Genomic DNA, 11685 nt, shown 5'->3' on the forward strand with positions numbered 1-11685 from the left:
ATCAATCAACAAGTACATGAAAAAATGCTCACCATCGCTAGCCGTCAGAGAAATGCAAATCAAAACCACCCTAAGATATCATCTCACTCCAGTAAGATTGGCAGCCATTATGAAGTCAAAGAACAAGTGCTGGCGAGGATGTGGGGAAAAGGGTACACTTGTACATTGTTGGTGGGACTGCAAATTGGTGCAACCAATTTGGAAAGCAGTATGGAGATTTCTTGGAAAGCTGGGAATGGAACCACCATTTGATCCAGCTATTCCCCTTCTGGGTCTATTCCCTAAAGACCTAAAAAGAGCATGCTACAGGGACACTGCTACATCGATGTTCATAGCAGTACAATTCACAATAGCAAGACTGTGGAAGCAACCTAGATGCCCTTCAATAGACGAATGGATAAAAAAAATGTGGCATTTATACACAATGGAGTATTACTCTGCATTAAGAAATGACAAAATTATAGAATTTGGAGGGAAATGGATGGCATTAGAGCAGATTATGCTAAGTGAAGCTAGCCAATCCCTAAAAAACAAATGCCAAATGTCTTCTTTGATATAAGGAGAGTAACTAAGAACAGAGTAGGGAAGAAGAGCATGAGAAGATGAATAACATTAAACAGGGATGAGAGGTGGGAGGGACAGGGAGAGAGAAGGGAAATTGCTTGGAAATGGAAGGAGACCCTTAGGGTTATACAAAATTACATACAAGAGGAAGTGAGGGGAAAGGGAAAAAGAATACAAGGGGGAGAAATGAATTACAGTAGAGGGGGTAGAGAGAGAAGAGGGGAGGGGAGGGGAGGGGGGATAGTAGAGGATAGGAAAGGCAGCTGAATACAACAGACATGAGTATGTCAACATGTAAATCAATGTAAGTGTAACTGATGTGACTCTGCAATCTGTATACGGGGTAAAAATGGGAGTTCATAACCCACTTGAATCAAAGTGTGAAATATGATATATCAAGCACTATGTAATGTTTTGAACAACCAATAAAAAAATAAATAAAAAAAATTAAAAAATAAGATGGACATCATTGCTCTAAGTACATGTATGAATACATATAGTGTGACTCTACTGTGTGTACAACCAGAGACATGAAAAATTGTGCTCTATATGTATAATATGAATTGAATTTCATTCTGCTGTCATATATAACAAATTAGAATAAATTAAAAAATAATTTCCAGCATATTTGTAGCTAGAGGTAATCATGTCACACTGTGACTCTAGCAGAGGCTGGCAGTTTCCTGTCTACTACCCACTTAATAAACTTTGAATTGATGTTTTAAAAAATAACCTAAAAAATACTTGGGAATAAATCTTGTGAAGGATGTCAAGGACCCCTACAATGAAAACTATAACACCAAAGAAAGAAATTGAATAAGACCTCAGACGAGGGAAAGACCTCCCATGTTCTTGGGTATGGAGAAGAATTATTATTAAAATGGCCATACTACCAAAAGCATTATATGGATTTTATGTAATTCCCATCAAAATGTCAATGACATTCTTCATAGTACTAGAAAAAGCAATTCTAAAATTCATTTGGAAGAATAAAAGACCCAGAATAGCCAAAACAATTATCAATGTTTTATAATTTTCACTTTCTTAGGTTAATTTATTTCTAGTTTTTTGTTATTGTTTTTGGTAACTATTGAGTGCAGGGTTTCTTTTTCATTTCTCTTTCAGCCACTGCATTATTGATGTATAAAAATGCTACTTGTTTCTTGTATGTTGATTTGTATGCTAAAACTTTACTAATTTATCAATTCTAAAAGTTTTTCAGTGGAACTTTTATGGTTTTCTATATATAAGATAAGATCATCTGTAAAAAGTAATAATTTTATTTCTTATTTTCCAATTTGGATGTCCTTTATTTCTTTCACTTGCTTAATTCATCTGGCTAAGATTTCCACTTCTATGTCAAAAAAGAGTGGTAAAAGTGAATATCCTCAAATTGTTTCGGATCTTAAAGAAAATGTTTTTGGGTTTTCTCCATTTAGCATGATGTTGGCTATGGGTTTTCATATACAGCCTTTATTGTGTTGATAGATGTTTCCTCTATACCTAGTTGTTTGAGGGCTTTTATCATAAATAAATGTTGAATTTTAGAGAATGCTTTTCCTTCATCTATGGAGAGAATATTTTTTAAAAAAAATTTATACTTTTTAAATTAGTTATACATGAAAGTAGAATGCATTTATGCACTTTGTATATCATACATAAATGGGATATAATCTCTCATTTTTCTGGTTGTATATGTTGTAGAGTCACATCAGTCGTGCAGTCATATCTGCATTGGGTGGTGATGTCTGTTTCATTCTACCATTTTTCCTATTCCATATCCCCTCCCCTCTCTTCACTCCCCTCTACATAATATAAAGTAACTCTAATATGGTTTTAATCTCCTATTCCATATCCCCTCCCCTCTCTTCACTCCTCTCTACATAATATAAAGTAACTCTAATATGTTTTTTTTTTTAAAGAGAGAGAGGTAGAGAGAAAATTTTTAAAAATATTTATTATTTAGTTATCGGCGGGTACAGCATCTTTGTTTGTATGTGGTGCTGAGGATCGAACCCGGGCCGCATGCATGCCAGGCGAGCGCGCTACCGCTTGAGCCACATCCCCAGCCCACTCTAATATGGTTGTAATCTTTTGACCTGTTGATGTGAGGCATAATGTTCAATGATTTGCATATATTGAACCATCTTACATCCTTGAATAAACTTCTCTTGATCATGGTGTGTTAAAAAAAAAGAAAAAAATAAGTGGGTTAATATTTTGATGAAAATATTATCATTTAAAAAATAATCCTAGGCATGAATAACAAATAAACTGGTATTTGTGAATGGACAGAAAGTAAAATTTAGTTTTATATGTCATGCATATTTTTAATAATGATGTCATTGTTATGAAATCAACCTAATAATATTTAATAATATGAGATCTAAAATTAGTTTTGTACTATTTATTACCCCAAAGTGGAGGAATGGTTTTTTTAATTCCCAGGTAGAAAAATATCTAGCATTTTTATACATCAATAATGCACTGGCTGAAAGATAAATGAACAAGAAACCCTGCTCTCAATAGTTACCAAAAACAATAACAAAAAACTAGTTGTAAGAACGCTGAGGCATATGGGGAAGAATAACTCTAGATTAGCATTTGATAATCTTTGATCCATGGGCCAAATCCTGCCCATTGCTTAGTTTTGTAAATAAACATTTTTTTTTTTTTTTGTGGAGGATTGGGGTATAGTACAGTGGTAGAGCGCATGCTCAGTCAGTATGTATGAGGCCCTGGCTTCAATTCCCAGCACCAAATTAAAAAAATAAAACGAATTTTATTGAGACACATTTCAATTCATTTATATATTTTCTATGGCCGATTTTTGCTATAGGGTGGAATTGAGTAGTTGTGACTGAGACTGTATGTTCTACAAAGTTAAAATATTTACTGTCTGATACTTAACAGAGAAAGTTTGTTGTCTCTGTTTAAGTGATAGGGAAGGACAGGCCCAGAGAGGAATGTCTCTGTCCCCTCACCAAATCTCAGAAAGGTAAAGTGATTTTTGCTAGTGAGGACAAATTTGAAAAAAAAACCCAAACTTTTGAGGAATCAAAATTTATATTGAGGAATAAATGAGCATGAGACCATTATGTACAATTGTTCCAAATAGCATTTGGAGATTTTCACAAAACTATTTCTATTTTTGATTTGCATGTCAGTCAATGGCTCTGTCCAGCTACCCAAGCTGAAAACCTTGTTGATATCCTGAACTCTATTTACTCTTACCCTGCTTTATCACAAACTCACATACATCTCCAGTGCCACTGGCCCATCTGGGCCAGGCCACTTGTAATTCTGCAAACCTGGCTAGAATCCTATAGATGTTTCCAATCGCCATTCTCACCTCCAAACATTCCCAGTGGAATCTCTGTCCCATAGGGTAACCTTTTAAAAAGTTCCCAGTTCATTATTTATGCCCTTCAATGGGTTTCAAATCCAAACTCTGGAGCATAATTTGTGGAGTTCTTCACAAATACTTTATTTACTAACTTCTCTTTACCCTTCAGTTCCCACATCATCTAACACTTCTGGGGATCCTGCTCTGTCACTCAAGTCTGAGTTAAGTCATTCTCCAACAACATTCTCCTAAGGCACTTTGTCATTTCTTGTTTTGGAACAGGATGCATTGGATTGTAATTGTTTGTATAATTGTCTGTCTGGGCAGTCTAACATGGTGAGGGCAAAGCCCATGTCTTCATTAATTGGGGAAGGAAACAGACACAGTTCCTTTTGTAAAGACATATGCCTCATTGTATGAGAGACTGACATTTTTTCAAGTAATTACTCAAATATAAGCAGCAGGAATCTATTTGAGGATTTTTTACTCAGGTTCTCATTCCCCTGTACTGAAATTATTCTTATTGTTTTATAGATCTTCATCCATTTAGTGATTTGTGAAGAAGACAAAGACAGCCTAGAATAATGAGATCGCTGATCAGTTTTGAATTTAATAATTCATTGTGGGATGATAGTCTTGAAAGACAGACTTTTAATTCAAGAGCTAGCTGCTCCAAGGAGGAAGAATTTCAAAAGATTTACTTTAATACATAATATTCAGCTTCCCTCTAGGGTAGGGAAGATGTGAGATCTATTACACAGGATAAACATAAGATTCAGGCATGATCTAGGCAGAGAAACCTGGAATGTGAGGGAGAGGACAGAAAAAGAGAAAATTGCTAGTGAGAGTTTTCCTGTTTTTTCCCCCAGTGGATAAGTCTTTTAGGAACAACAGAAATGCTAAAATGGTCCTGAAAAATTCTGCGCGGGTCTTGTGCTTTGCTTCCTATTCTGTCACTTAGATAAGTTGACAGCCTCTTAGAGAAGCCCTGAGTTTAGGTGTATGAGCAACATGGCATCTTGTGGTTGATCACACTTGTGGAGGCAGATAATGAGGTAAATGGGCTTGATATAGGGAAAGAGATTTCTATGGTTTAGTGTCCCCTGAAGCCACCTGTGTTAAAGGATTGTCCTCAGGGTGGTAGTACTTGGAGTTGTTCTGAACCTTTAAGAAGTCAGGCCTAATGGAACATCCTTTGCCCTTAAAAGGGGTTGTGGGACCCTGCCCATGCCCTCCCTCTCCGATTCCTGACTTGATATGTGAACACTTAATTGACATGCACTCCTGCTGTGATGTGCTGACTTCACTAGAGGCCAAAAAAAAAAAAAATGGGGCCTCCCAATCTTGGATTTGAACCTCCAAATTATAAGCTAAGTAAATCTTTCTCTTTATAAGTTATTTATCTTATGTATTGCAAAAATAGACTGATACAGAAGTCTATAGTTCCATATCCCTTTTAGATTGGAAGAATTGATGGAAAAATAATACAGGCAGTAGGAACGGACAGAGGTCTTGTTTATGATTGTATCCCAAGCACCTAGTATAGTTCACTGGCATGGAATGGTGGTATATTTATTGAATAAGTTGAATGAATGAGGACTGGAAGCATAAGGAAGAATAGTTTTTATTTATTTAGAAGGAATTTGTGAAAGAAATTGTCATATTGGTATTTAACATACAGTCTTCTAATTAGGGAATTGATCTTAATTCTTTAACTACAGGAGAGCAACCCTTTCAACTGTAATCTAAAGGAAGTCATAAAATCATAACCTTGATTCATCTACATTGCTCCAGAATCCATTAGTTGTCTTGATAAAACAATGACAGCCTACTTGATCTAATCTTTCTATGATCTGTTCCTTTCCTATATTAATTTCTGGCACTACTATTACTGTCTAATGCTTTAGCAGAACATGTAGTTGTACTTAGTAAACACTCAATGTGTATTTGCTGAATGAATTGTTGAAGAATGCATCTAATATCCAGATCTGAAACTTATGAGGAAAGAAAGATTCCCTGGTCTTTTAAATCATATCTGTACTAATTATCTGCCTAGTATTGGGTATAAAGTAGGTATTCAAAGATATTTGTTGAAAGAACTAAAGGAACAAAGAAGAAAAGAACACAATTGTAGATTATATTGTATACTTCTACTAAGGAGATCTATATCAAGCTTAAAATCTCTTTTCTTTCTATTGCCTTTGATATTATTTTATAATTTGCTTTTGTCATGAAATCCCATGTTTAATTATATAGTCATATAAACATTATGGCAGGATATATTTTAAAAATAATTAGCATTTCCCAATTCTTTATTTTGTGCATTTAAGGAAGATAGACTCTCAGGAAGAACATTTGTTTTAATGAATGAGATACGTAGGGGTATAAACAGTAGAAGCAAGTGAAGACTGTGCTCTATATATTCAGGGGTAGAGAGAGGCTGACAGGGGAGTAAATGAATGGAGCCTATATTACATTTACATTTAAGCTTTGGGGCAAGGAGTCCTCCTTCTTTTGTATAGGTTGGCTACTGTGCATTGAGACATGTTTGATACCTAATTTTTATGTTTGTTAGGGTCCATGACTGATCTCTGTGCCTGGTAAGCTTGGACTTCACCATTTTTCAGCATAGTCAAGATCTATTCTTAACGGCCCTTTCTGTTTTCTTGGCCTCTCTTTAACGTTTGATTTTTCTGAGACCCTTTTAAGTGTCTGCTATTTGAACTTGGTCAACAGACCAACAGAAGCAATAGGGATCAGCTTTTTCTCTGCTGTGGCAGATCCCAAAATTGTCTTGTGGATTCTCATCTCAGCATCTCTGTCACACAGGAACACAAGGACAGTCCTCTCTGCTGACTGTGTCCCCTCCATCTCAACCTCACAGATGTGGCCATTTGTTGGTAAGGGGCCACCCTTCATAACAATCTCCTCACATAGCCTGAATAAGGAAACACTTCTAGCAGCCAACTATATCGTCTTCCTTCTCCCTTGAAGCTTGCTCCTCTACAAAGTTTATTGTCATTTTGTCCCTCAAGCCATCAGGTTGGAAAGAATGGGATTCTCTCTGCCTCTTCTTGTCTAAATATATCACTTCCTTAACTTCCTCAAATAAACAAACCTTTTGCTTCTCCTTTTTCTTAAAGCTATGATTGTGAATGATAATAGAGGGAAACCTACTTACCAATAGGAAAAATACATAGGAAGCTATTTGAAAATATTATACTTGGTACACTCTGAAAATGGGTGACTTTAGATGACATCCAGGTATTCTCAGGTTTCTGTGGGCTGGCTAGGTTAAGAAAATCTTAGCACTTCCTCATGAAATGCAGATTGGAAGTTAATATTTAACCCACCTTCTTAGGAGACACAATATCTTTTGTGATTAGAGTCATTATTCCTGGAAGTGGGAATTTACCAGTTTTATTCTGAGTTCTTCGTTTAATAGCACTTAACTATTCCATGATATCTCCACTTAAAAGTCTGTCTCTTCTTTAGATTTATATGAATTCAGAGCAGGAACCTTTTTCCTCACTTTTTCTGTCATACATCTTGAAAAGTTAGCATAACACCTGCGACACAGTAAATGCTTAAAAATTATTGAATAAAAAAACACCCTGAAAACCTATAGAGTATTTCATTTTAAAAGTGGTAATATTATAAAAGGCCACAAGATGGGCTCATTTCACTGTGAAAGTTCAGGAAACATTCCTGCATATTAACATTTTTTCCTGCAAAAAATGAGAAAGATTTCATTTATGTTCCTGAAGCTTAAGGAGGAATTAAATGCTTTTAGTGACAAATACTGGAGACAGCCATTTCCTTATTCATCTAAAAATTATTTTAAAAGAAAAATCATACTGTTATTTAATTATCATTCCCTCTTGTGGCTTTGAAAAACATTAAGTTTTATCTTTATTGCTTTTTCCATATTTTCCCTTACAATAAAACTGAAATATATGTCTTGCTATTTGTGAGATAACAAATTATATATCTTATTCTTAGACCTCAAAATAGTATTTGTTACTTTTTTCATTCAAAATATTAAGCTTCACTAGGTTGAATAGCCCTTTTCTCTAACCAGTGTTTCTTGAAAATTGACTCTGCCAGGCAGTGCCAACCATAATCCTGCAATGTCCAATGTCAAAATTTTAAATGTTGAAATTCCCTAAATCACAATCTTAAAAGATTAAAATCCAGAATGTTAATATTCTGAAAGCCAAAATGCTGAAAACCACAATTCCCGTTGATTGAGGGTAGGGGAAACTATGTAAGAGGGGTAGAAGGCCAAATTCTAGGGAAAATTGGTATGAACATATTCTCAGAGATTCATGCTTAAAATAAAAAAGAACTATTCATGCAATGCAAGACTTCAAAATATGCTTAATGGTCATTTAAATTGGCCAACTCTATGGACAACATGTGTTCAACTGTGTATAATGTATCCCTCTAATCCTCCTTTTTATATGTTGAATTTTCTTTTTATTTTTCCCCACTATTTTAAATTATTAGTATTATTTTATACAATTCACAGTGTTATGTATTTCACCTTTGTATCATATCTAATCTTGGAGGTATAAATTGCTTAATGACTTTTAGAGTTCTAATGTGTCTTAAGAGATTTTTATTAAATTGACTCCATGAAAGCACATTTTCAAAATGTTGGCTTTGTGTGTAAGCATTGTGTGTGCATATAAAAATGTTGAAATTCCCTCAATAAATGGAAAGATGTCTTTGTTTGTACATTGGCATTTGAGAAAGATAAAGTGTCTTAAGATTTTGGCTCTTTGGGCAACTGCATATGTGGTAGTGACCCATCAGAATTTTTGATGGATCTTATCAAGACTTGGGATGTTCATCATGGTATTGCAGATGACTAGTTATAAAATAGGTGCATAAAATTACCAATCATAGTGATATTCATTAATGCATTTCACTTTTTGACCTATTTCTTTATAAATACAGTTTATTTGCTTGTAATTGTTACACCTGAGCTAATAGGGATTTATGCTTTAGAAAGTATTATGTTATTGCTTTTGTAGTTGTTGTTGTTTGGTTTTTATTTTCTGTTTTTAAAAATTAAATTATTTATTCTAACTTTTATACATGATGGCAGAATGCAATTCGTTTCATATTACACATATAGAGCACAATTTTCAAGTCATTGTACACAGAGTATTTTCACATCATTCACATCTTTACACAAGTACTTAGGGTAATGATGTCTAACTCATTCCACCATCATTCCTACCCCCTTCCCTCCTCTTAAAGTGTTCTGTAGTGTTTTTATATGTTTTTCAAAAAGATTCCCTTTAATGTGGCATATATGCACAATGGAATATTATGCAGCAATAAAAGAGAATAAAATTATAGCATTTGCAGGAAAATGGATGGTGTTGGTGAAGATAATGCTAAGTGAAGTTAGCCAACCCCCCCCCCCAAAAAAAAAACAAAAACAAATGCCGAATGTTTTCTGTGATATGAGGAGGCTGACTCATAGTGGGATAGGGAGTGGGCACATGGGAGGAATAGATGAATTCTAGATAGGGCAGAGGGGTAGGAGGGAAAGGGAGGGGGCAGGGGATTAGCAAGGATGGTGGAATGTGATGGACATCATTATCAAAGTACATGTTTGAAGACATGAATTGGCATCAACATACTTTATATACAACCGGAGATATAAAAAATTGTGCTGTATATGTGTAATAAGAATTGTAATGCATTTTGTTGTCATTTATTTTTTAAGAAATCAATTAAAAATTCCCTTTAACTATAAATAAATGATTTTTAAACAAATTTTAAAATCTATTTTCCCCAGATTTATATTTTTGGGAGTTTGATCTTTAGAGATTTTAGACCTTAAGAATTAAAAAAAGGGCAGGAGAGTCCCCGCTTGAGCAGAGGGTGCCTGAGGCAGGGGCCAAGAAACAAAGTTCCCGGGGCTGCCTCCGGGGCCGCTCGCCTCCTCGCGAAGGCCATGGCTTCCAAACTCCTGCGCGCGGTCATCCTAGGGCCGCCTGGCTCGGGCAAGGGCACCGTGTGCCAGAGGATCGCCCAGAACTTTGGCCTCCAGCATCTCTCCAGTGGCCACTTCTTGCGGGAGAACTTCAAAGCCAACACGGAAGTTGGCGAAATGGCAAGGCAGTACCTGGAGAAAGGTCTTTTGGTTCCAGATCACGTGATCACACGCCTAATGGTGTCAGAGCTGGAGCTCAGGAGCGGCCAACACTGGCTACTGGATGGTTTTCCAAGGACAATAGTACAGGCTGAAGCCCTTGACAAAATCTGTGACCTGGATCTAGTGATCAGTTTGAACATTCCATTTGAAACACTTAAAGATCGTCTCAGTCGACGTTGGATTCACCCTCCTAGTGGAAGAGTCTATAATTTGGACTTCAACCCACCTCATGTGCATGGAATTGATGACATCACTGGTGAGCCACTCGTCCAGCAGGAGGATGATAAGCCTGAAGCGGTTGCTGCCAAGCTAAGACGGTATAAAGATGCAGCTAAACCAGTCATCGAACTATACAAGAGTCGAGGAGTGCTCCACCAATTTTCTGGGATGGAGACAAACAAAATCTGGCCTTATGTTTACACACTGTTCTCCAACAAGATCACACCTATTCAGTCCAAAGAAGCCTACTGAGCCTGTCCCATGGAAGAACCAAGAAGATGTGGTCGTTCATTCAATCGTGTGTGTAGCATTGATGCCATGTCCAAATTAGAAGTCAGCTGAGATAGCGTACAGCATCTTTTCTGTGTAAATGGTGAACTGATAGGAAAACTAGTAAATAGAAAGGGCTCATGAGGAGGTCCTCCTCTGTCTTTCAAAAGAAGGCAATTCTGGACCTGTCAAGCCCTTCACAAGCAAGCCCGTGCAGGCTGGATTTCAGGTGTCTAACCTACACTCTAGTTGGGTTTGGACAGCCAAGTTGTTACTTTAATAGCCTCTTTTTGCATGTGATGACGGTGGTCTCTGGTTCTCCCCACCCTTCCAAGGCTGTATTGAAACACAGAACCAGTAAACACGAGAATGCAGAGGACGCTAGTCTTGGCTTTGCCACAGTTCTCTGCTTTGTGCCCCCTCGTAACAGTGGAATTGAATCTTATTGCTCTCAGTGGTTGCTTATCTTGAGTGACTGTGTTCACAATTCATTTTTTTTTTCCTGCTAAGAGTAACGCCTTTCATCCATGCTCCACAGTGTCTCTCCTTTGCAGACATCCTGGAATGAAAGGATTTGTTTTCTTACATCTTAGGATATTAAATAGAGGCTATTAAATAATACAGATAGTTGCTGCATTTATCCCTCTCAGATTTGTTTTTTTATGAACTGAGAGCTAGAGGTTACATTGAATCTCTTCATGCATCATGAACTGAGCCATGCAGAGGGTCTTATTTAAAGGCTGGTCTGATTCTCATGGGCTTGTTCTGCTCATTTTATTGTGAAAAAAAAAAAAAAATAGAACCTCCCCTGCTGAATCTTTTGGAATCCTCAAAAATTAATCTATAGAAATGTTGGAAGATCATATTTTGTGTATAGAGGAAATAAGACCATATGGAATTACTGGACTAATAGAATAGTTAAGCTTTTTATTCAAGACAACAAAATGAATTTTGAATATGCTGCTAAAAAAAAAGAATTAAAAAAATCTTTTAGTTATATCAACATGATAACTTTATTTTATTTATTTATTTTTATGTAGTGCTGAGGATCAAACCCAGTGCCTCACATGTGCCAGGCAAGCACTCTACTACTGAGTCACAACTCCAGCCC

General features: G+C 36.2%; 1 protein-coding gene across 1 annotated transcript; it reads left to right on the forward strand.

Moving 5' to 3' along the window:
* Positions 1 to 9849: 9849 nt before the first annotated feature.
* On the forward strand, positions 9850 to 11316 carry LOC308654554 (adenylate kinase 4, mitochondrial-like). The gene has a single exon (XM_081304151.1). The coding sequence runs from the start codon at positions 9885 to 9887 to the stop codon at positions 10554 to 10556; it is 672 nt and encodes a 223-aa protein (XP_081160277.1). The 5' UTR covers positions 9850 to 9884; the 3' UTR covers positions 10557 to 11316.
* The last annotated feature ends 369 nt before the right edge of the window (positions 11317 to 11685 follow it).

The sequence above is a fragment of the Spermophilus citellus genome (assembly GCF_964194105.1).
Source record: "Spermophilus citellus genome assembly, chromosome: 8".
Lineage (NCBI taxonomy): Eukaryota > Metazoa > Chordata > Mammalia > Rodentia > Sciuridae > Spermophilus > Spermophilus citellus.

What these genes read in the sequence shown, in the direction of transcription:
- LOC308654554 (XM_081304151.1), top strand. Translation starts at nt 9,885, where the DNA reads ATGGCTTCCAAACTCCTGCGCGCGGTCATCCTAGGGCCGCCTGGCTCG.